The sequence below is a fragment of the Eublepharis macularius genome, chromosome 3 (assembly GCF_028583425.1).
Source record: "Eublepharis macularius isolate TG4126 chromosome 3, MPM_Emac_v1.0, whole genome shotgun sequence".
NCBI classification, from domain to species: Eukaryota; Metazoa; Chordata; class Lepidosauria; order Squamata; family Eublepharidae; genus Eublepharis; species Eublepharis macularius.
The window spans coordinates 40,442,135-40,468,057 of record NC_072792.1 but is presented as its reverse complement, the minus strand read 5'-3'; the positions used below and the strand labels follow the sequence as shown (position 1 = coordinate 40,468,057).

The following is a 25,923-nucleotide window of genomic DNA, read 5'->3' as shown; positions in this document are numbered from 1 at the left end:
TTGTATCCCTCATCCAAGGAATCATCCCTACCAAATATCGGGCAGATAAGAGCAAGTATTCTATAGACAATTAAAATGTTATGTGTAGAGGGTGAGAAAGTCTTCTTTAAAAAACAAAAGTAGTTTACAGGTGATGGAAGCTTAACCTTTGTCCCTTCCCACTGCTTTTTTCAGCATTCTGGTAAATGTTTCAAAGATCAAGCCAAACAAAACACAAATAGTGGTGCCCACCCTCAGTCACTGAAGTCCTGTTCACATGTTATGGCGAATGCATGTGTAACCTGCATGTACATATATACACCTGTTTGTAAGAAAGAGCCAATGAGAGTGTACATATTACAAATGAAAACAGGGACGAGTACCTTGATAATTTGGGGTTTCACCACATGTTCAACTGTATATGCATTGAATGTAATGTGAGAATTACTCAAGTGTGTATAAAGAACAATAAAGTGTACACTGTTCACTGTAACTTATGAACAGGGCAAGAGATTGTGGGAACTGCTACTGAGCAGGTTCCAGTAAGAAAACAGGAGACTTTGGTGATTGGAATAGCTGTAGATAATGCATTCCATAGGCCATTAAAAATCGCTGTATTTAAAATAGTGCAAAGGTGTGGACCATGCCTGGATTTGTTTTAAATAGATATATCAGTACCTAGGTAGGTTTTCAGTTTGTTTTGCTAAAGATATGGTTGTAAAAGTCAGTAGTATTGTGCAGAAAGTTTGCTAAAATGTTACTGGTTTATCTTTGCAAAACAATATAGTAAGCTAAAACCAAAAAGATATATAGGAAATAAGTTACACTGCATGAAAAATACCTTACAGCCATTTGCAAACAAGCTGAATATTTATTAAACTAATGTATCACTTAATTTGGTGATATGAATTCCCTATGTTTAGAAAGGGTATAGAAAGTAATTTTCCAGAAATCTTTATGTAAGCAGGGTACTTTAGGTAACTTGCTATGAAAAAAAATCAGTGCCATGGAAACTGCAAGTGGCCAATATCTATAAGAATAGCAACACTTCTGCCCCTCTTGTGAGTGTGTTTCCCCCCCTTTTTTATTCTATGAAGCCAGATGGAGTTTAATGAATGGGCCACATAATGGATTTAAACGCAGCTAGAATCCACGCTCTGCTCTCAGAGTGATCAATGCAATTTGCAGTCCTGGCAACATCCTTTTCACAACTCCACCCAGGATCTTATGCCCTCAACTTTAGATAATTTTTTAAAAGGACAATACATCTGTCAATGGATATTAGCCATGACAACCCAAACTGGGGTAGAGGGGAGGATGTAGAGCAGTCAGAATGAAAAAGGAAGATCCTAGGTTAGGCATGTGCATTCTGAAAACAACTAATCAAAATCCAATCTGTGTTTGCACTTTGCCTTTCATATTCCTTTAGGCTGTCTAAATTTCTATTTCCATGGCTCACAAGCGGTAAGGTAGGAGCAGTGAGGGGAGAGAATGACTCAGCAGATATGTGCCTGACAGGCACACCAACTGGCTAGACCCCATACAGTACAATCCAAAGCACAGTTACTCCAGTCTAAGCTCATTGATTTCCATAGACCGGAGTAACTCTGCTTAGGATTGTACTGTTAGACCATGTTGGTACGACACAACAATGGCTCTGGTTCCTGTGAACAGCCTTTCCCCCCAATCATATTGCTGCATCACTGGCATTGAGCATGCAGTGTAAAAAATAAATCCTGCACTCTCCCAGGGCTTTTCTTCTCACAGTTTGCTACTCAAAGCATTAATTTTTTTTAAAAAACGAGCCCACCAACTTGTCAGAAACCTAGAAGCAAGTGCTAGAAGAAAAATGCTGAATGAAGAACTCTTGAGTGAGGGTTACAGTCCCTGACAATTTCATCTGAACTGGATTGAGAGGGGAGTTAGATCAGGAAAGTTTTGTGCCTTTCCTTGTCTCTAAAATGAGGATGCTGCCTGACATTCTGAACAGAGGATCCCTTGGGTGACAGGTACAGTCTTTGGGAATTTCGTCTAAATTGAAGTCCTGTAGCACCTTAAAAGCCAACAAAATTTTCCAGGGTTATACATTTTCTTGAGTCAAAGCTCACCTTGTTGGGTATCTGATGAAGTGAGCTTTGACTCACAAAGGCTTCTAACCTGTACAATTGTGTTGGTCTTTAAGGTGCTAATGGACTCGAATTTTGTTCTACATACTACAGAATAATACAGCTGCCCACCTAAAACTATCTTCATATTGGCTGGGGAGTTACAGGTGGAAATGTGCTTCCCATTGAAATGGATGGGAGATACTCTCAAAGTATTAATTGGAATATTATGTGATATTAAAGAATCCAAATAGAGAAAAAACAAAAAGAAGCAAGATTTGAACTCAAATTAAACATTGCTTGCCCAGACTAAATATTTTAGAATGCTCAAATTCCAGGGTAGTCCTGCCAGTTGCTCTGCTATATATACTCGTTGCAAACAATGTACACCCCCATTCCCTATAAAGTAAGTTATGGTTCATTCACTGGATCATACTAGTGACTGTAATGAACAATAACACTCTAAGTGGTCAGTGAATTCCTACCCTGCTCCTTCTTACTGTCTTTTCCCCAATTAAGAATGCTTCACTTTGGCTAGCCTCGTCATTGCTTGTTGTGGTCCTCATTTGGAAGACTGTTTGGGTTGCTCACAAACAGCTTGAGCCCGTTTTTGCCAGGTTGCTTTCTATGCATGTGCACACGCAGTTGGCATTCTCCATTGATTGTTAGCAGTCCAACCCTCCCTCAGACTGAGAGGACAGCTTATGAATATGGACATACCATAAGCCTTTTCCACATGTGCTTCAAGCACGTGGCATGTTGCCTGGCTCTGCAGGACAGTTCCCAACTCCAACTTGAGATGAAAAATTACTGAAACGTATGTCATGAGGCAGGACTGGCTAGCAGCCCCACACCCCGGAGATGTGCATAGATGTAAAGACCAAAGGTCTTCTGGAAGTTCCTGAGTTAATCTCACCCACACCCAGCTGATCTTCCCCCTTCCTCTTTCTTAATCAGAGTTAATCAGGGACCTGATAACTTCCCTTCCCCTAATCACAGGTCATCAATCGCTTTTCTTACCTTTAGCCACACCCAGGAAGGTTTAATCAAGCCATTCCCATTTTATTGTCTTACCTCCGGAGACAACCTTTAAGCTGTCTCTTCTGTTTGGGGGCAGAAGATGCGATCTTGCCCCATGGTACGTTCCCCAGAATAATTGGACTGCCCTGCCTTATGCTCAGTGTGTGTGTGTCCTGGAATCCTATGTACACCCTCAGACATGTGTCTGAGCCTTCTTGCAGCGGAGCACTGGTCGCTCAGCCGCTACTCTCTACTGACATCCAGTATGTTCTAGACTGGTCAGTATTGTCCGACCCTGTACTCCTCTCCCTTTTCCTCCCTATTTTCTAGTTAGCTAAGTGTGTATATTGTGTGTGATTTCATATGTGTTTGCTTTTGCTGCCCCTTTAATAAAAACCATTCCAGTTGAATTCCTGCCTGGTTCTTTCAGAGAGTTCTCTAAGGGAACGATCCTTGTGCTCATAGATGGAGATCCTGCTAGTAACCCCGTCTCACTGCTTCTCCTTGCACAATAATTCCCTCAACTCACAAGGACCTTCCCCCCCCCCGCCCCATTTAGAGTAATATGATGAATCAACTTCCTTCTCGCCACACCACATGCTACTGGCAATTGTTTAGATGAAGAATTGCAAATCTTTATAGAAATAAACTATGCAGGGGGGCAGACAATCGATTTGTTTTATTTTGACATTTATACGATGTTTTTCTCTCATGCTGGGGACTCAGATCCATTTGAAAACTCTTACTGTTTTGTATCCGTCTAACACAGCCACATTAATGGTTGCTTATCTGTATGATTTGTTATTGGTCAGGAAACCTATTTATACAAAGGGCTCGTAACCCAGCTGCAACCCTAGGTGAGGAATGTTGCAACAAAACAGGGAAACTGTGCACTGGCCAAAAGCAGACAGAAAGCAGATCGTTGAAATGACACTTTTGCTCAAACACAAAGAGAGGGAGTAAATGGAGTTATCTTTGTACTGTAATGACTTGGTCCAGTTATGACTAGACATGGGCACGAACAGCATTACAAACGGAAAAAAACCACGAACAGCCTGTTCGTCTGTTTGCGAATAAGCCGTTCGTGAGGCTCCATTCTAAACAAACAAGTGGTCGTTGCAAGCCTTGTTCGTTGCCTTCGTCAGCCATTCGTCAAGCCAGACAGTCTGGGGCCTTTCAATTAATTCCCCTGGCAACGGCAGGGACTGAACTCTGTTTGAACTCCTTCTGGCTTTAACCCTTCAAAGTACTTCAGCAGAGAGTCCCGTTTTTGCCACTGTGAAGAGAAAATGACAACAAAGGGCCCATGGATCATGCCTTTCCCCGGGTGCAATCTCTCTGAAACTTGGGGGGTCTTCGGAGGACAGTGAGGACTATGTCCCCTGCAAATTTGGTGGGTATTGGACATCAGGAAGATCAGTTTGTAACAAGTAGCTGTACCTGCTTGTGCAGTTGGAAACATGCCTGGCTCAGTGCTTGAGTTGGTAGCAAACAGTTGAGGTAGGATGGGATATGGGACAGAAACAAAGAAGCAATCCAAGGCCTGACTCCCAAGTAAGGTATGACTGACAAAGAAGGTGTGTTTGTCTGGTAAAATTGCATAAGGTGAATTTCTCAGCCCTGGCTCCAATTACTTTATAGTAGCTTTTGCTTATCATTTGTCTAATCACATTGCCTTTCATCCTAGCATGCTCTTGCACAACGTCTGTCCTTGGAACTTGTATAGAGCAACTTTGTGGAGAATCGTGTCCAAGGAAATCAGATCAGAAATAATCACGTTAACCCTACTTCTATAAAATAAAGAATAGGGACGTTTAAAGATGATGTCGTTTTTTTCTTCTACTGTTAGCAGTTCCATGCATCTTACTTGGTTTGTGGCACCTGCATTAAATCCTCAGTGTATTAAGGCCACTTCTCAAATAGTTCTCAGGCATTTTACTGCGAGGACCACCCACTCAGACAATGTCCTGTTTCCTCTGCATCCTTTGTGCCCAGTGTTGTTGCTACTGAGCCATCCTGGATCTGTTTTCTCTCAATGATGGTTTCAGCTGATTAAAGTGTCATGTCCCCAGGGCTGTTTTCGTTTGCTTCCGAGAGGAAGGACCACTTGGGAACATGGTTTAGATCCAGTTCTTTCTTGCCTTCTAGCTGTGCTTAAAATTGAGGTCATGGTCCCCAAATATTCATGAATTATTTCAGCCACAGTTCCCACTTAAATTAAATGAACCTTTGGCAGACCATTTTCCTTTCCATGAATTTCTAGTTTGATCGCATTGTAGATGTCTATGCCCTTATTTATTTCCAAAAGCATTTGGGTGGCTTATTACACACTGACATACGCTTTTAGGAATATTGCATATTTAATCACCTGTCCAGTCTATAATCTCCAGTGACCCCTAGGCTGGGAACAATGTTGCCTTTTTCACATTCATAAATTACTTACAGGATTATTAGAACACCTATAGTTTGATGCTGCCTTCACTTTGGAATGTCCCATTTGTGACGAATGACACAGGTTGGACACTTGTCAGCTTCCCTCAAGTTTTGATGGGAAATGTAGGCAGCTTGGCAGAATGTTGAACAAGTGACAGTTGAAAAGTCCATTGGACAGCAGTCAGAGAGCCAAGCTGCAAGACCAGGATGCCTACATTTCCCATCAAAACGTGAGGGAAGCTGACAAGTGTCCAACCTGTGTCAGGCATCACTTGTAGCTTGGCCCATAGTTAGTATGTCCCTCGCAGCGAGCTTGTTTTCCTGGATGGTTTTTGAGAGCTGGAAAGCATTTTGCTTGCCATTTCCTTGGTGCGGCTAATCATTTGTTCAATTTGATAATGTGCGTAGATTTTCTATTATACAGATTTCTGGCACTTACTTCTAAGTATTTCTTTCATCTCATTCCTATATTGTGAAAGAAGCTCTTTGAAAGGATCGGAAAAGATAGTAATTTAAACAAGAACAACATCTGTCCACATAGCTCTTTTCTCGGGTTTTTATATCAGCTCACCATAATATGTTCTCTGAAAAGCTCTGTGATCCAAATGGCGCAGGGCTGGCCAGGCAGTAATCCAAAAATGCCCTTCAGTTTGTTCTGCCTAGTGAGTAAAAATTCTGTTCATATGTCCCACTTCCCTGGCCTGTTTTGGAAGTAGTAAAAAGCATTCAAGAATTAGTTCAGAAAGGATTATGTGGTTTTTTTAGCCTGTGCATTCTGATAAAAATTAAATTAAAATTCATAATACATGAAGTTTTAAAAGATACCTATGCACATTTATGACCTGAGTATATTCTGTATCTTAGTCAGAAATAAAGGAAAAGATTAGTAGTATACTTTTTTGGAAAAAAGAAAAATTTCAGAACAAAATGTGAGTTCTCAGAGGGATGATTCAAAAGGCTCCCCTCTTTAAAAAACCCTCTGGTATATGTGTTTGTTTGTTTGTTTTGCCTTGGCTATATACTTCTTTCTCTCTAGTTTCAGTGGTGCCATGTTCTTCTCATACCAGTTAGGGATTATATAATGACTGAAGTGATATCAGAACACTGTTACAAACAGAGCAGTCCTAACCTGTAATGGGCACGTAAGAATGCCCATGTAACTTAGTGGCATCAGTCCACTTCCAAAGGACTTTCAGGGGGGGATGACATGAGTGGGCAAGCCTGGCCAGGCACAGGCAGCAGAGCAAGCTCCCCAGTTTCCATAGAAACTCTGGCAGCATTCACCAATCACAAGGCAGCTGAAGACGGAACCAACCTCCAGCAGCGAACGCAGTTGCTGCCTCCCAAAGCCAGTGCCCCCCCACAAGAGCCAGCAGACAGGGATGAAAGACCCTGTGATTGCAGTGCCCCCAAAGAGGCACGTGGCTTAGGAGGTCTTCTCCCAGCCCAGAAGGGACCAGCACCTGGCAGCAGAATGGGTGCCCAACTTATGGGTGGTGAGGGCCGGACTGGCAGCAAACACACCACCCACTCACACTCTCCTCCCGAGCCAAACACCTGCTTCCTCTGGAAAAATAAAAACATAAAGGCAAAGGGCTCAAAAAGACTAGACCAGGCTCAAACCCCCTGACTCTCAGGACCAGGTTCCAAGAAGCATTACAGCAGGGCCTAGACACCCCGTTGCAACTCTGATGTCACTACCAGCCTCCTGGAGCCAGACAGAGAATATCACACAAGTTGGTATGTCTGGGGTATCATGCCTGGGGTTTGTGGTTCAAACCCCATTTGGACAGGGGGGAGAAGAAGCTCCAGGTCTGACCCTTCCCCCAAATGGGGGAGCTGTGTAGGGCACCCCAGAGATGTATCCTTTTAGCCACTGTGTGGCTCCACAAGTCCCCTTCTGCTTCATTCATGGCCGTGGAACCCTCACTTTGACCATGTGCTAACAATCTGCATGCCAGCAGTGCTGTGGGAGAGTCTGGGACCCCCTTAGAGCCTCCCCTCCCCAGGGCAGCCATACACTGTCTCGGACAACCCTCCAAGTCTCACCCTGCTCCCTGCAGTGAATCTGAGGGGGAAGAAGGGGGTGGGAATCAGCCTCCTGGACCACTGCTCCATTGTTCAGCAGAACACAGTGGCACCTGGAAAACATTTGGGACCCTCCCCATCATTACAAGCCCTGAGCCAGAGGCCGTCCTCTGGGATGTGTGAAGGGGCAGCCCTATGGAGAAGAGACAGATGGGGGGGAGGGTTGGGGCAGAGAGGGGCACTGTCATCCACATACAAGCGAACACTAAGGGAGAGAGTTGTGGTACAACGCAGACTTTATTGAACTGCCAAACATGAAAGGGATGTCTTGACACAGGTTGCTAACTCCCTTTGTGAGGTGTGGCACTGGCAACTGCGCCTGTGCATGCTGCTCCCAGGAGCCTTTTGGAGGCAGGTTGAGCCATCCCTTGTGCTGCTTGCAAGCAAGCAAGTCAGACTTGCAGGTTAAAAGTTTCCTGAGGGAGAATGCTCCAGAAACTGGACTGGGAATACAGTCTGGGAGGATTGCAGGCCATGCTCCCACCTCCCCCTGTTAGAATCCCACCTGCCTGAAGGAAAATAGAGACATATGCAGCAATGGCAAGGCCAGGTCTGCTGCACCTTGGGAAGGTCTGTAGCCCCATGTGGAGGGGGGGACACAGGAGACTCCTGTGAGGCAGAGGCTGCTGGCATCAAATTGACACTTTCCCCTTGTTCTTTGACTACATCAGTTTGCTTTGCTCCTGCTTCTGCTGCATGGAGCTCTGATCCTCTGAGGGAATAAGTCCAGAGGTTGCTTGGCCACCTTAACAGGGGAGTTTAGAGAGCCAGCTCTCAGGCAGTGTGACCCACAATTGTGCCCTGTTCACTTCCTGAAGTGGGGTGGGGGGCGGGGAGGACAGTCAAGATAATCTGTGCACAGATCTGTAATGGGTTGGAAGCATCTCCTGCCCCCTCTAAGGTAGCTGTGTCAAGTACGCTTCCCTGGGACCATGAACCATGATGGCTTGAGGACCAGACTGAGGAGGCCAGCACTTGTGGCTTGTTCCCTCCCTGTCTTGGGCGAGGGAACAAGGGAGGCAGATGTGGATGAGCGGGCCAGGGCAGCCAGCTCCCCAGCTCCTCCTTAATGGTCGGTGCATCCTAGCCCCTTTGAGCCAAGACTCTGGGGATGGGGCACCTGTTAGGGGTCTGGAATGGGAGATGTTAGTCCGACACTGTGGACTTAGTTCTCCCCCCGGGGTGTGAATGCAAAATGTTTGCCCAATTTTGCAAAGTGCTACAAATTAGTTGTGGCTTTAGTCAGCATCCTGTGCTGCTCCGGACCATTTGGGCAGATCTGAACATAGAAGTGGGAGGCTGTGTTGTATCTCCTAGTACATCAGAATGTAATGAAGGTTGTCATATCTTATGTGCAGCTGGTTCTTATTTGTATTATACCTTTGGACGATATGTAAGAATTTTAAGGCGTGTATTACATTTTATTTCAAGGACTAACTAGTTTTAGATCATATAAACAAAAATCTTAGTTTATGAATGACTTAAAATCTAGGGTGGTTGTGGAAATCCATTTAAAAAGGCAATGTATTTATTAGGGTAACCAGTTGATAGTGACAGAAAAGAGTGTCAAAGTGGTGTGTATACTTCTGAGCATGGAAAGCTCTAAATGTGTCTGTTCTGGTTTCTGGATCTTTTAATACAGTCTTTATCTGCCTGGATGTTTACAGATTTTCTCTAAACCCTTGAAGACATAAGCATCCACAGTGGTTAAAATTCTGTGCATGTCACCAGTAATTCATAGACATTTCTAGACCCACTAATTCTGTCTCATATTGATGAATATAATTATTTTTATGTCTTATTATAAAGTTACACTCTGCTATGCATGTACTTTTTTCTCTTCTGCAGAGAATGATGAGATCTTCTGTTTTCCATATGTTTATCCTGAGCATGGTAGCAGTGGATGTTATTGTTGCTGCGAGCAATTATTACAAGGGAGAAAAGTTTAAGAGGCAGTACGATGAATTCTACCTTGCAGAGGTGAGTGCCAGGCATTTTTCATCAAGAATAGGTAAGGGCACCCAGGTGATTATTATTCATAAAGAACAGTAATAACCTTTGACCAATCTGTACAGATTCTTTGACAACATCTGACAGGGCTTAATGTCTAGGTTCTGAAAGACAATTTCCTCAAACAAAATGTCAGCAATAATGATATAAGACAGAAGGCAGTGCTAGGTTTTTCACAACAAACTGTAGTGAATGTACACAATTTCTGCCATTTCTTTTTCATAATTGAAAAGAAAAATTCAAGTTCACCGCCAAGTTAATAAAAGTTCAGGAAATGTCCTTCAAATTGCACTTAATTTTTCTCTGACTCAGGTACCCATTTGCTCTGTTCTAGGGCTATCAAAGTCAAATTATTATCAATATTTTGGGAGTTTGCAGCTTTAAAGTACAGAGAAGAAAAGCCTCAGCCTCCTGAGCCGTAGCTATTTTACCACTCTGTGCAGGATCAAGATCTTTTTTTAAAAGTAATTTTTACTAAAAAAAAAATAGAATGTACAGTTCATTGCCAAGTCTCACCACCAAAGCAAATCCCCCTTCATCTCAACAACAACAAAATTACAATATAATAACAAGTTCAACTATAAGTTATAATTATATAAATTGCAAAGCTTATTGATATAGCGATTATTTAATTAGCTCTCAGTCTTAACAATTTACTAATTTCCAGTATTCTATTTAATATAAAAGTAAGGCACAGTTGTACAAGTCTAATGATATATTTAATATACTCCTCCCAAATTTTTTTTTAAAAAAGATTTCAACTATCAGAAAAATAAGCTTTTTTAACGCAACCGTTTCTTAATTGGACATGTTCTGACAATTTTGATTATTTCGCAATAGACCAAACTTTTTGAATCCAAAATTTAATTGTAGGATGTTTACTAGTTTTCCAGGGTTTTTTAAGCAGCTATTTTGCAGCCGTAAGCTTGTCAAGAATGATCCTTATAAGATCAAGGTCCTTGTTGTTATTGTACATCACTAACAAGTAGGATGGCCAAGGACCCCAGGGACCGAAGTGAGTGGGTTGCGGATGGGGGGCAGTGTGGTAGTTACCACCCATACACGTAGCGCACACATGCTCCCGTGCTCTCCCATCCCACTGAACTAGCTTCAGTGCACTCAGCCATGATGACATTATTTTCCAGCATGAAAGAAGAGTACAGGGCAAACGGAAGCCAAAACTTGTCCATTTAGAGGCTTCAGCGCACCCAGCCAGCACAAAGGAGGAAACACTGATCGCCTTGAAGCCTCCAAATGGGCAATTTTGAGTTCCAGCACACCCACAGCTCTTCCTTTGTGCTTGAAAACAATGTCATTTTTCAGCACAAGGGAGGAAATGCTGGGCGCACAAAAGTCAGTTCAGCGGGATGGACGAGTACATGCCCATGCTTCTCTAGGGGTGTGAAAATAAGCCACTGGTTCGGCTCATTAAAGTGGCTTCTGGAATATCAGAACAAATTTGGGAAATGAGGCTGTAATGAGTCCCCTCTGCCAAAAAAATTGTGTGTTCCTTTTTGCACAGAGGCCAAGCAGGCAGACCAGGCAGTGGTGTGGGCCATCCCAGCAGTATCTTGTTTTCCTTAATGGCAGGGCTGTCTGCTCTCATCATGCACCCAACTGAATCCAATGGGGAGAGACTGAACCCTTAGCATTAACATTAAACCAAAACTTGCAACAATCATTACAATACAATACAATACCATATAACAATACAACAAAACAGGTAGGTGCAAAAAAACCCCAGAAACTTGCAGCCAGTAATGTCTTTGAGTTCAGCCAAGTAACTAGTTGTCTTTTGAAACTACTTCTGGGTAAGCAAAGTCCAACATTTCAGGTCCCACCAAGTGCCAGAGTCCTTTGCTACAGTCCTCTTGATTATGGAAGCAAGTGGAACCCAGGCTTCTGTCTTCAGCTTGAGAATTACAGCCCTGCAATAATAATATGATGCTAGTAATAATACCAAACTAAATATAACACATACATACCACTTTTACTCATTATTTTTTGCATACAGTGTGTTTCTGTTAGCCATATGTAAGGTGATAACAGCTCATCAGATTTCATCTCGCTCTCCAGCAGCCAGCCTTTTCCTCAGCTGCCAGGCTCTAGATACTGACTCTGTCCTTCTGGGCTAAACCAGCTATGGGGTTTACACAAGGAAATGCCAGCAACATCCATGTGGGTGTGCAAACATGGATTTGTGGGGGAAAGGGAGTCTCCAGCATCTGAGCCTCTGGCTGCTGCTAAGGCTCATGTTGTGTAGAGCAGGGTGAAAATTGGCAAGAAAAGGCAATTTTTAAAGGAGAGCCACCCTGAAGAGGTCCCAGGCATGTGAAGTTGGTTCATGCCCATTCAGTGGTCTGCTGCTGCTGCTGCTGCTGCCCTTCTCTTAGGTGCCTGGGTGCCAGGGCCACCACTGTGACTAAAGAAGCCAGACAGAAGTTTCATCTCGCCTTTCTGGGCTTTGCTGACTAAAACTGTTAACCCAGCTTTAAACGATGGGAAGGTAGCAGGAGTGTGCATTGCGCATTCACAAGTGTTTCCAGATCAGTATTCCACATGGAAGGACCGATCTGATCAGATTTTTTCCTTTCTGCTGGTCTTCCTGTAATTTCTCCATTTTCCTTTAAAATCAACTCAGTTTTAATCGGAAAGGGAGTCTGGCAGCCAGCAACCTGTCCAGTCTGCCACTTTTACTAGTAAAAAATAGGAACAAAAGAGGGACATCCTCCCTCTACCTCCCTTCCCGTGAAGGAAAAACCGACATCTAGCCCTCCCTTTTTGTACACTTTTATGCGCAGTGTAAGGAAAGGCCAGTGGGTTTAAACAGGAAGTGTGTGTGAAAGAGAGACAAATATTACTTTGGTGATCTCCAAGCGTATCTCAGGACTGCTGGACTGCAGCTTCAACGTTTGCAGTGAAACCCTAACCAGAGTTGTACTCTTTGAAGCCCACTGAAGCCAGTGGGGTTAGAAGGGGGTTACTCTGTTCAGGGTTGCACTGTTAATCATATATTCTGCAGTCTAGGTACTCCATATATTTTTCCTGGAGTGATTCCGCACACGTTGGATAATGCACTTCCAGTCCTCTTTATAGATCATTTGGAACGGATTTTTTTGTGTGTGGAACAAAAAATCCACCTCAAACGATTGATAAAGTGCATTGAAAGTGCATTATCCACCGTGTGCGGAATCAGCCCTAGAGAAGGAAATCCATCATAATGTTGTTCAGCAGGAGTTCCAATGTCCATAGAGTCAGCACATCTGAAAATAAGGTCACATTGATTTGTTTACTTGCGAGTGAAATGCCCATCATTATTAGAAACAGGATGCGTCCGCCAGAGACAGAACTTTTGTTCTGCCCTTGCCACAGCAGCATTCTGTAATTTTAACAGCATTAACCTGTAGGGGGAAATGTAAAAATGCTGCATTTGGGAGCAAAACATACTCCCCCTTCCCCTGTGACCCATACCGTTAAGAATCAAGACTGCTCCTATATGCATAGACCCTTTCTTGGTTGCTCTGTGATGTGATTGAATATTAAGAACTGTGTTTTAGATAGAACGGCACATGTTATTATACAGAATCTTGTGTGGCAGATTCTCAAGCAAAAAGGAAAAAAAAATTAAATGCCACTCTATTTAAAGCAGGAACAATTAAAGCGAATTCTCAAGCACAAAGGAAAAAAAACGCATCAAACACCATTCTATTTAAAGCAGGAACAAGCAGGAAATCTCTTCTGGAGATTTCTTCCAAGTTAGGTGGAAAATACTCTCCTTGGTGACATCTCAAACTTGTTGCTTTCCTCACTTTGTTTCCTATACAGTTCCTTCCTGGGAGGCATAACTGTTTGGGCAGAAGAAGTGGTGACAGCCTGGCGAACGATGGTCATTTATGTTCCCACCTTACCTTATAATGCTTTTTATCATTAACAAGAGCTTCCCAGAAGCTCTTACCAGTTTGAATTCCAAGTCTTCGTACAGTTAATAGTTATGGCTGCAAGACTCCGGCTTCTGTTTTTGAAAACATCAGGTGTTTTAATTGTATCCAAATGCTATGCAAAGCCTTCAATACATTTTGTTTAAAAAAATTGTTAGTGGTTTTGAGCACTTTGACAAGCATATGAAATGCAAATTATCCAACCCACACCACTCTGGAATAAATTAAAATATATTTAACTTTGTAATTGTTAATCTCATAATGGAACAGTGAAAGTGTTTACATTCTACAAGATGCTTTTACCATGACCGATTAAAAATCTTGAGTGGCTTTTTTTGTTTTAGTTGGCAAAAATCCCTACTTTTCTCTGGGCTGAGATTCTATTTGCTTGTTTTTGTATTGGGATATTAAAACAAGCAACCCACAACTATGTTTCAAGTAGATTAATTTTTGTAAAGTACACAGTGAATGTTCTTTCTTCAGACAGTAAGGTTGCCATGAGTACAGGGGCCAGAGTCAGGCAAGCCAAAATAGTTATGTGAACAAGTTCTAGGTGATCTGAACACTAAAGCTGACATCCTATGATTTGTTCCCAGTGGTGGAAGGACTGTTCCTTGGGGGAAAGGAGACGATTTCCGTCAATTCTCACCTCCCACTTCATGCCCCTACTTTGCCCTGTAAGCCATTCATGAGGAGTGAGTTCCCTGCAGGTACAAAATGTGTGTATTAAACAGTGGATTGCAGAGGGAGGCAAGAAAGCCCTGTTCTGTCTGCTTACTCTGCTCATGGATCTCATAGGATACAAGCTCTTATTCTAGGACCTGTTCTCCTTCTTATGTTTTTTCCAGGTTGCATTTACAGTCCTGTTTGATCTGGAAGCTCTCCTAAAGATCTGGTGTCTGGGCTTTACGGGATACATCAGTTCCTCTCTTCACAAATTCGAACTGCTGCTGGTTATTGGAACTACGTTGCATATTTATCCAGACCTCTACCACTCTCAGTTTACATATTTCCAGGTACCACGTAAATTTTTGCTTCAAGATAATGCTGTAAAGGGAAACTGGATTTTGTTTTGGATATATTGCAATGATAGGAAACACGGTAACATGGGTTCATATATGTGAAAGTTTGATCATCTTAGTAAGTTAACCTTGATGAATCATTTTTTTTTCTTAAAAAGGGTTATAAAGGGGTGGAAATATAATTTAGAATCACCCAAAAGGTTAGCCACTAGGAATCATGCATGTTCAACTCAGCGTTGTTTATTTTATCTTGAATAGTATGGTAGAATGACAAAGGCTGAACTCTTTGCACGCTCATCTGGAAGTAAAGCCCATAAAGCTCAGTAGTGCTTCTCCCGAATAAGCATTTGTAGGATCAGGCTGGTGTGCTGTCTGTTTAAAGCAAGTGAGTCAACTAGCTGCTTGGGGGCATTATAAAATTCCTCCTTGCCTTGGCTTGTGAAGAGAAAAGCTGTTCCATGTGGTAGCCCTGCCAATCCCCAGCTGTTTCGGCTGTTTCGCCTTCATGGGGCACTCTAACTAAAGCACCTGTCTGATTGAGACTGTGGAGTTTGGGGTCATTATACCAACTGCAGGAACTACTGACTATGGGACAGCTGACTGGAATGTTTTAGAGTGCCTCCTATGCCTCTTTTCTGCCACAGTGAGAGAGTCCAGGAGCCAAATGAGAATCCTACCATCAATCTCAAGTCAGGAAATGTTGCCCAGTAGTAAATGGCGGTATCTGGAAACTTCAGCAGCTGCTTTGGGAAGCAGGGAGGGAGGACAGGGGCCAGTTAAGTTGATTTTTTTCCTCTATTGTGTGGGACTCAGTGTGGCGTTGATGAAACCTTAACCTAGAAGTGTGTGTGTTTTGTGTGTGTGTTTTCTTGCCTTGAAAACCTCAGCAGGGGTTGCCATAAGTCAGTTGCAACTTGATGGTATTTTACCCATACACACACAAAACATTTGCTGCCATAGCTGTCAAAAGAGGGTGCTTTTATACAGGGCCGGCGCCACCATTGAGGTGGTGAGGCAGGCCCCGCGGGTGCTGAGGCGCCGAAGGGGGCGCCAGGGGCGGAGGCGCACGCGACAGAGCTGGCGTGCCTGGCCCGCAGCTGCTGCAGCCGGCTAGCCCCACACCGCCACCACCAACACACACTCCCGGCTGGGTGCAGCAGCCGCGGGCCAGGCACAGCAGGCATCTGGAGTGGCGTGTGGAACCTCCCCAGCCACCCACCAAGCCCAACTGGGAGCGCGGACAGCATCTGTGTGCCGTCCCAGCCACCCGCTGGCCAATGGGGCCGGCTTGCTGTGTGATGACGTCATCACACAGTGACATCATCACGCAGTCCAGGGGGGTGCGTGCGCGTGCACTATGTGTGCGCGCAAGTAGGTGCAGCTGCAGGCGCCAGAAACCTTGGCGCACCCCCTGCTTTTATGTGCTTACCAGACAGGAGCACAGAACCAGATTTGTATTTTTTTAAAAATAGAAATTAGCACTTTGAAATTTCTTTCCCCAGACCTTGCTCTTGCCCTCCTAGGTATTTTCCCTGAACCCACAGGTAAGGTACCTTGTAAAAGGTAACACTTTTAAAAAATAACATTTGCCAGCTTAATCAGTGCTAGGGAATTCTAATTGTAACTTCGGCATTCAACTCTGGTACAGGAAACTGTGCATATTGCCGTGATGGAAAAGCTTACACACCAAATCAGACTCCGGCAAAGTCAACCATCTCATAGAATTCCCTCCCTGCATCCATTTCATTTGGCACCTATGCTTTTGCATTTGAGATATGAGATGAAGACAGTTTAGTTTCATTTTTCAAGGCTTTTAGTGGTGAATTTTTATTATTATTGATTCTGTTGCCTTTGTTTTACTGCTGCTCTGTTGTCGCTTTTTGGTTGATATTGACATTTTAGTGCTGTTGGCTTTCATTTTAAATACTAATTAATATTACTAAGTATCAGGGCTTTTTTTCAGTGGGAACGCAGTGGAACGGAGTTCCAGCACCTCTTGAAAATGGTCACATGGCTGGTGGCCCCGGCCCCTGATCTCCAGACAGAGGGGAGTTGAGATTGCCCTCCGCACCACCAAGCGCCACAGAGGGCAATCTAAACTCCCCTCTGTCTGGAGATCAGGGGGTGGGTCACCGGCCATGTGACCATTTTTGCCGAGAGCAATTTAAACTTTAAAAAACTCCCCCATTGTTCCAGCTGACCCAAAGTGATGTCATTGAGCAGTCTTGAGTTCCGCCACTGAGTTCCACCACCTCTTTTCCCAGAAAAAAAGCCCTGCTAAGTATTATTATTTACAACTGTTCAAAGTGCTTCACAAACAACATTTTGCTAGAATCTCTGCAACCATCCTGGAAAGTAAGGGAGTGTTGTTTTCCCTATGAAGTACACAGCAGTTGTTAAGAGTGTTGGAATAGTGGGAAAACAGGGTTCAAATCCCTGCTAAGAAATTGAAACTCATTGGGTGTCCAAAAGACATTCACTGTTTTACAGCCTAACGTACCTCACAGGGTGGTTGTGAATATAAAATTGAGGAAAGAGTGATATACATTACCCTGATCTCTTCAGATAAAGGAGTGGGATAAAAATATGGCATAAAGGGGACTAGTATGTCTGTGCCTATGTGCATGGTTTGCCAGCATCTAATGAGTTCATGGTAGAGGTGAGATTTGAACTGAGAACATCCTGATTTGTACCCTGGTGTTGTTTTGACTTAGTGTTCTGCATTTTAATGGGTTTTAAGCTGTTGCACTGAGGTAATGTAAACATTATTAAATAAATTAAACCCACAGTTCCAGGTCTTATTATTGGCCTGCACAGATACTATATTGCATTACATTAGGTCCATACCCTGATGAGGAATTCTGCCCAATTGAACTTGCTGCTCCCAGTCCAGTTCCATGACCTATCAGCCAAGAGGGGGCAAGGAGAGCCAAGAAACAGTGGGAGTGAAGCTCCCACATTGATTTTAACTAACCAGCCAATTCTTTGACTACAGGCTTCTAATTGTCAAGCATTGTAGATAAGCTCTTGCTATCAAATTCAAATCCAACCGCTTTCTTTGTTTATTTGCCAACCGAGGAAACATAGCTGCAACATTTTCAGGTTAAACATATAACTTAGTGTGATAGGAAAGTCTGGAAAGAGAAAGCAGCTTCACCGAGCTAAGCCAAACCAGTGGTTCAGAGAGAGAGAGAGAGAGAGAGAGAGAGAGAGAACCCGTGTTCCATCACAGCCAATGCTACGATGAATTTTCACTTAAAAAAAAAATGAAAAACTCAGCCACGCTCATACATTATTTATAAACAAATTTGAAGTGAATGACAAGTAATTAATAATACATAAAGGGTAAATAATGAATGGTGCAGATAAATCTTTTAAAAATCATGAGCCGGGATGCAGTCAACTGAGAAAAGCGTCCTGTCTTCTGAAGTTATGGAAATATGAATAACTTTCCATATTCAGCAAATGAGATTCAGCAGAAATCCATCCAGAAAAAAAGTGCCAACTCTAAAATATCATTTGATTATATAAGAATTCTAAATTTTAGCAAATAAAGAATTTCCTGATTCCATCCGAGTCATCAGCTGTGAAGATGAGACATTTAACGGGGTATGCTAAAATTAAGAAAATGGACGCCAGTTTGTATTAGGTCTTCTGGTGCACAGACCCTGTTTGTTTCAACAAAGCAGTGGAATTTCCCAAAGCATTATACATACTTTTACTATCAACCCCTAAATACACAAAGGCAGATAAAAATAGATAGGTACGCTCATATATAGGCTGTCCCAAATTCTTTTATAGCTTCCAGATTTAGTAAATTCAATCCTAAACTCATTTTCCTGGGACTACTTAGTTGATTCATTCTTTGTCGGCAATTTATTTCCAAGTCTAGAATGGGGGGGGCGGGGCGGGGTGGTGTACGGTTCAAATTCCCACTCTTCCATGAAACTCACTGATTGATGTTGGGCCAGTCACTCTTTCAGCATAATGTACCTCACAAATTGGTTGTGAGGATAAAATAGTCACACAGATATCTATCTATCTGTGTGACTGAGCCTATGTAAAGGAACTTTAAGAACTGAACTATCTTTGAAACCATCAAGCTTAAGTAATAGTATGAAACCGATATGCTTCTCTTAAAAATAAGTTGGGGTTTTTTTCATCCCAGAGTATATGTTATTCCTATATCCCATTCCTTTTCTCAGGGCCACATAAGTCACACGAAGGAGCCTGACGCTTGGGCTTGTTATTAAAGGGGAAATTTAAATTAACTGTTTTGGAATATAATTCCTGGTGGCAGCAATCTACCCAGAGGGTATAAGAAGAGGGTTAAAGGCCAAATCTAACTGGAAAAGAAAGGAGGTCATAACAACATCATTTCAACATAGATTGTCTTTTGCCTGCATTTCTCCTAAGTCTCCTGACAAACTTCTATGATGGACTAACAGCATGGTTGAGCGCTTCGTTGCTCAACCCATAGTTCTCAAACATTTTTAAGTGGGACCCACTTCTAAACTTAAGATTAGTTTTTAGGATCCTCTTGTAAAGTAACTTCATGTTACTTTCACCCTCTCCAGTACCATTTCTTCTCTCCCCATCTGGCCTCATGACCCACCTGTAACAGAGTCACAATCTACTTTTGGGTCCTCCTGATCTGTCGTTTGAGAATCACGGATTCAACCCTTTTTGTTAAGGTTTGCAATAGTGCGTTCAACTGAAACCATGAAGGAATTCTCACATTGTGTGTGTAATGCAACTCAAGGGCTAAGGAATGGGAAGTATGCCAGACATTGGCAAGGAAATTGGTAATTAATTAGTTTTAGTACTGCTGATTTGCTCTGATCTGGATAGCCAGGTGAGCCTGATCTCATCAGATCTCAGAAGCTAAGTAGGGTTAGTAATTGGATGGGAGACCTCCATCAAAGGCCAGGGTTGCAGAGGCAGGCAATGGCAAACCACCTCTGTTAAAACTAATTTAAATAGGCATTACTTCCAAGTAAGAGTTTGAAGCTTTCATATGCTTGGGGGAAAGTCCTGATTCAAGTATTAGATTTGCAACATGGTTGCCATCAAATGTTGTTCCATCATAACATCATATTATCTGTAATGTTATTATGGATGTCATCCATAATTATATTATCTACAATGGGGAAACATGTGAGATGGACAAATGACATTGCTTCCCACACCAGTGTGGGGCAGTGCTGTCTTGGGAAGCAACCATTTCATCTATCCTTTCCTCATGGTTCCCAAAAAACTGATGGTGCACTGTGGAACTGGGCCACACAGAAGCAACAACCATACCATACAGCTAAACGTTCCATAGAAAGCTACTTCCCATGCAGATGTAATTATCAGGTTGTGGTTTATTTACAACATTCATTCTTAAGATAGTTCTTTTGCCTTTTGGATAATGTTGCATTCCCCTGTCATTTTAACCAGTCTATTGCCCACTTCACTGCTTTAAATAAATCAGGACATGAAATAAGGGAGCTATTGTAGCATAGTGGCTGGCTAAGCAGAGGAGCTGTGATTTAGAATTCCTTTGTTTAAATCTTGCCTTTGCTATGAAAACAGTAGATAGTCCTAGGCAAACCATGCACTCTCTCAGCCTTATCCTGTAATATGGGGATAACAATTATGCTTTGAATACCAAAAAAGAAATTGTTATCAGAGCCATTTGGTACATGTCGTGAATGTGGAGAGTTTAATATACATTTATGTACATTATCACATGTAAATATCATGCTTGAGCCTCCCATTCCAATATGGGTTGAAAATCTGTGACTGGCAACACATTCTCAACGCATGTACACATATCAAAGAGTACACATTCATAGACACGAATGAGATTTTCATTCATGACACATTTGCTTTCTCTACAACCCACCTTTCTCCCCATTGGCAACCCAGCTTACTCTCCGAATCTGACTTGCTCAAGTCAGAATCCAGCATTGCAGTGCCCTCCAGCATCCTTTCAAGACAAGCTGTGATGGGCTCCAGTTTTTAAAAAAGCCTGGAAGTGCTATACAAACAGCTGAAGGTTAATCCCTCACAGATACAGAGACCTTTGAAAGATAGATTACTCCAAGGAATCTGATTGGGTAGCATGAGCTGGAAACAGGAGGGTCTGTTTTCAGCCCTAGCTGAGAGGAATCGAGTATGAATAGTTGGGAGACAGAGGTCGAATCCACATTCACCCATTACCCGCATGTTTATCGGATATCTTCCGTTTGCCTCCAATCCGCGATTTTTTCCTCTTCGTTCACATTCCTGCTTCCAATCCGTCTTTCTCGCGCGTCCCTCCGGTCACACGGCCGCTCGAAAACCGCTTTTTGGGGCGGGACCTTTTTTCCCGCCCATTTTTTAAAATTTTTTTGAGCGCACTTTTCCGTTATTTCGATCTTTCCTTATAAAGAAACATCATTGAAGATAATGTTGCCTCTCTTTCCCCCACTGACAGCACTGATGGCTCTCTCCCGTTTCTTTTTTGGAAATTTGGAAGCATTTGGGAAGCTTTCGTGGGCATTTCCTATGCAGGACAGTTCAGTGCCTGAATTTTACTGAAGTTTCACTTCCTTGGAGTGTCATTATTTCGATATTTCATAATTTCGATATTACAGTAATATAAAATAAAAAAAATAAAAAACAGTTAAAAAGGAAGTTTCGCGAGTCCGTTCTGAGGGTGGATTCACCCCAAAATGATTTTTCAAACTACTAGATTTGATTCAGAAACAGCATAATCAATAAATCCAATGCTATGAAGTCAAAAACAGTCTTTTGCAGACTATGGAGCACTTGCAAGTTGAATCAGCCAATAGGAACTCTCAGAACGGCCGGAGAGACAGGAAGGGGGGTGGTTTTTTAAAAAAACTGCGTAAATTGCGCATTGGCCCATTCACGGCCACCGTGAAACTCCCGTTGAAAACCTGTGACCACATATTCGGGAGAAATGTGAATGAAATGCGTCTGTTTAATGAGGTAATGTGACCGGCACTCGGGATTGCGTGGGAAATGCGGGGAACATGCGACTTAGAATGAGTAATGTGGATTTGACCAGAGTCCTAAATGAGACCAGTTTAACACCAACAGGAGAACTGGGGAAAAGTTGGCAAAGCAGTTTGAGAAGTAGGTGCAGACTCCCGTTCGGGCCAAAGGAAGGGGATAGATCTTGTAAGGAGAGGAGACTCTGGAGAGTGAAGAGATCCCTGGTGGAGTGTGGTTGGAAACTTCCTGTGGAGACCTTCAGATTCAGGAAAGCAATGGTGTTTGGAGAGAAGGGGATTGGGGTATTAGAAAGTGGGTACCAGCTTTCTTAAACCCCAAAGAGAAAGGGAATACTAAAAGAAAGTATACCAGAGTGTTTGGGGGAAACACAGAAACAAAAGCCTCTAAACATAGGAATGTTAAGTATCTGTGAAGAGCGTAAGAACTAAAATCTTTGCATTTGCTGATTTTACCTCAGAGATATCTATGCTGAATTACCACAGAAATTTTCAACCACTAATTTCACTTGACCTTTTCCCCATAAAATACATAAAAGAGTTATTTTTGAATTTTAAAAGTGCCCGTGGTGCCATTCCTGCTGTTTAAAGTCAAAGAAGAGGGAAAGAGGAGGAGGGAATATTATACAAGCCTTTGGAGACACCTCTGTCAAAGAAGAGGCCTCAGCCTCACCCACAGCCCTCTCATCTCCTGCCATGCACTTGTCCCCTACCAGATGGGAGCGGTCTGGCCCATCCTCGGCTCACCTGGGGCCTGTCTTTTAAAGGAGCAGCTGGGAGTGGGGCACTGCAGGCTCTCCCAATGTCCCTCAAAATGTGGTGGGACTTTGTGGGGCCTGAAGAACAGGCAGAATTGAGCTTTCAGTGTGTGCCTCCTAGCCTTGAGTTCTACCTCTCCCACTGCCTCAAAAGGCCACTCTGCTCCCCAAGTAATTATGGGCCCAAGAGGATCAGGGAAACTGCCAGCCTCAGCTGTGAAGTTGCCAGCAGGAGCAGCTTGACAGCGGAGTCTTGCCTCCTTGTTTGTTGAATGGTGGGCATGGCTGGATCTGGAAGCAGCCTGGTCTCACACATCCAGAATCACTGCCCACCCAGCTTAGGGTTCCCAGGTCCCTATACCCTCCCAGTCAGAAGTGGGGGGCCCTGGACTTACTTGTTGGAGTTTCCTTGCGTGTGTGTGCTCCTGGAGATAAATGATGACATCACACCAACTACAGACATGCTCCCACGCTTTGCACAAGGCTAGTTCTGGCACATTTGGGGCCAAAATTGGCCCCAGTAAAGCACAGGAGCATGCCTGCTGCTGGCACAATGATGTCACTTCAGGAAGTGATGTTGTTGCTAGATATGGGCACGAACAGAAAACAACAACAACATGGTGTTCGTTGTTCATTGCCATCCACGAACAACAAACACTGATGAACATGATCCTGTCACGAACATGTTCATTGTTCATGGGGGCCAGCAGGCTCTCCTCCAGCCAACAAGATCCCTACTGCACCACTCCCAGAAACCCTACCTGATCAGGCATCAGGAAATTTACCAATAATAAATAATAGCTTGGTCCCAGAGCCTGGCAGCAGCCCCAGAACTTGAAGGGGTAGATCCCTACCGCACCACTCCCAGAAACCCTACCTGAGCAGGCAGCAGGAAAGGTACCAATAATAAATAATAGCCCCAGAGCCTGCTGCTTGGCCCCAGAGCCTGGCAGCAGCCCTGGAACTTGAAGGGGTAGATCCCTATCCCACCACACACAAAGAAAATTCAAGCTCCAATGCACTCATCCTGTCTCTCTAACATGGGGCCTCACAAACAGCTTGTTTGAGAACAGCAGATTGGGCTGTTTGTGGTTTTTTTTTTAGTTCATATTGCTGCTCGTGCCCATCTCTAGTTGTTGTGCCCTGCTGGGAGTGTGCCCAGTATGCACTTTCCTGTGTTGCCTGCTGTTAGTGGGTAATCACTAAGGGGGTTGCCACCTTCCGTGGATCACCAGTGATCTGCGGGCAACCAGGCAAACCCCTGGAAGATTGCCCGCTACCAACGAGCAACTAGTAAACCTAACCCAGCCCTGTCTCCGTCCCTTTTCTTTCTTTTCCTTGCTGTTTGCCTTGCATGTGGCTCCTTCTATATATCATTATGCTCTCTGTATCTTATATTCTACTGTAGTATAAAAAATATCTTTCTTTGGTTAAGTCAAGCTGTGTCCAAGCCTCACCTACAAGCCTCCTGCTCAATCATTTGTTAAAATTTTGTGCATGCATAAAGGTTCACCAGCATCCCAAATGGCTGGTGAGGGGCTAAACCTTTTCAGTTTTGGTTGTGGAGGGTCCCAGAGGAACCAAAGGCTGGGGGTAAGGGAGAATCTGCCCCTCTAGTCATAATAGATGGAACTTGTTGCAGACCACTTGGTGGACTAATTTGGGTCAAAATTGGGGTGAAAATATTTTCAAGAAATAATTGTGATCTTTCTGTTGCACCCAATCATCCAAAGTCAAGAATGTTTAGATTCTGCTGATTTCATTCATAAAAACCTGACACTTGTTTAAGGCTCTATTTGTTAACATTAACTGGTGCTAAAAAAGCTTGACTTTGGCTGGATATTACTCTTAGTTTTTAACTTTCTCAGATATGGGTGGGATTTTTTTTAACTTTTCACAAGACTACACTTTAGAAATGCATCTTTAAAAAACTATGAACACTTAAGAGGTCTCTTAATCAGAAGCACTATCCGTATTTTATCTACCAATAAAAATGTACATTGCTATTGGCTGCTAAAAGACTTGTTAATAGAATAGTTCCTGAGGGTCCCATTTCATTGAAAGCAATCGGAATTTATGAAACTGAAATTAGTGGCGCGAAATGGGCCACTGTTATAAAGTGGGCACAGAGTCCTAAATTATGTAGCATTTTTAAAGTTTAATAACACCATTCTCCGTTACTAAACTGTGGCACCACAGATTAATTGCTATCTGCGAATTAAAACCTCTACTTCCCTCCAGAAGAGACGACTCCCAGAGAACTAGCTGCCTTGTAAACGACACAGCTGTCCTGGCTATCTCAGCATAGCCTCAAATTTGATGCAAACGAAGCATGGCAATAGCTTTTCTTTTAGAGTCGTGTCCAAGTTGATTGCCTCTCAAGGTAGTGAAATAATGACAGATTTCTTTCCACTGTAAAAAGCCGATTGGGCTGTGGTGCCATTAAGGTACTTGATATTGTGGATCTTCCACACTACCCATGGTTTTGAATCTGTTTTTTTAAAAAAAAAATCCTGGGGTGTTTTATGGTAATAGGGAACATCCTATATTTTGCAGTTCATTTTTAAAAGGGCGGTATTACAGAGGGTCTTCCTATGTAAGACTGAGTAACTTTTCATTGCAATCCTATGAAGAGTCGTACTAATCTAAGCTAATTGATTTCAATGGGCTTAGACTGGAGTAACTCTTCATAGGATTGCACTATTTGTTTATTAATCTAAGTTAGTAACATACGAGCATAGAATAGAGCTTCTTTGTTAACGGTGGTATAAAAATATACTGATTTTTTTTAAAGATGCATTCCTTGAAGTTTTGAAAAACAACTTATTGGAGAGATTAATTAGGGGAAACCAAATCTCCAGTTAATTATCTACATCTCTAGGTTCTTTTGGTGGATGGGAAAATCCTCATAATATCTAAATCAACATAAACCAGGCACTGTAGGTTTTTAGCAAGAAATACCCACTCTTCCAAGGCAATGTATATCAAAATATACATTTTTTGTTGGTTTTTTTATAATTTGGGATTAAGGAAGACCTGATGGCAAGTAAAGAATTATTTTCCAGTACATCAGTATAACATAGTTGCCAAAGCACCATAAAATAAAGTGCATCCTTCCCTTATTAAAAAAAAATGCAGCCATCTACTCCTTTAACATCTCTATAAAGAGACATATATCTATGGCATCAAAAGCATCTGCCACACTGAAAGATTTAGGTCCTCTTCTGAAATCCAAGACTCCAACTGGCAAATGACAAGGGAGGTTGAAAAATACATTACTGTTTGTGTCAGCTCACATGCCAGAAATCTACCATATCCACCAGTGATCAGCTTCCTAGGGAGTTCTGTAAGGCTTTTCCAACTCAGCGAGGGTCAAAAGATTATCTTCACCTAGATACTTCTGGTGGTTAGGCAAATCCTCAGACATTCTAATATTTATGATGACAGGTCTGTGGTATCCCCAGCCAAGCAGAAAAGAGGTAGCTGGGAAAGGAATTCCCACATTTAAACCTACCTCATTTTATCCACAGGCCTGTTTTTCACCTTCCTAGGATTCCCTGCTGTGT

At 42.8% G+C, this 25,923-nt stretch overlaps 1 protein-coding gene across 2 annotated transcripts in view; it reads left to right on the top strand.

The window, feature by feature from the left end:
* NALCN (sodium leak channel, non-selective) overlaps positions 1-25,923 on the top strand; it is a 258,283-nt gene that overhangs the window by 118,264 nt on the left and 114,096 nt on the right. For both annotated transcript variants that reach the window (XM_054974072.1, XM_054974070.1), the window contains 2 exons: positions 9,474-9,605; positions 14,422-14,589. In XM_054974072.1, the coding sequence (XP_054830047.1) occupies positions 9,474-9,605; positions 14,422-14,589 (300 nt within the window). The remainder of the gene's footprint in view (positions 1-9,473; positions 9,606-14,421; positions 14,590-25,923) is intronic.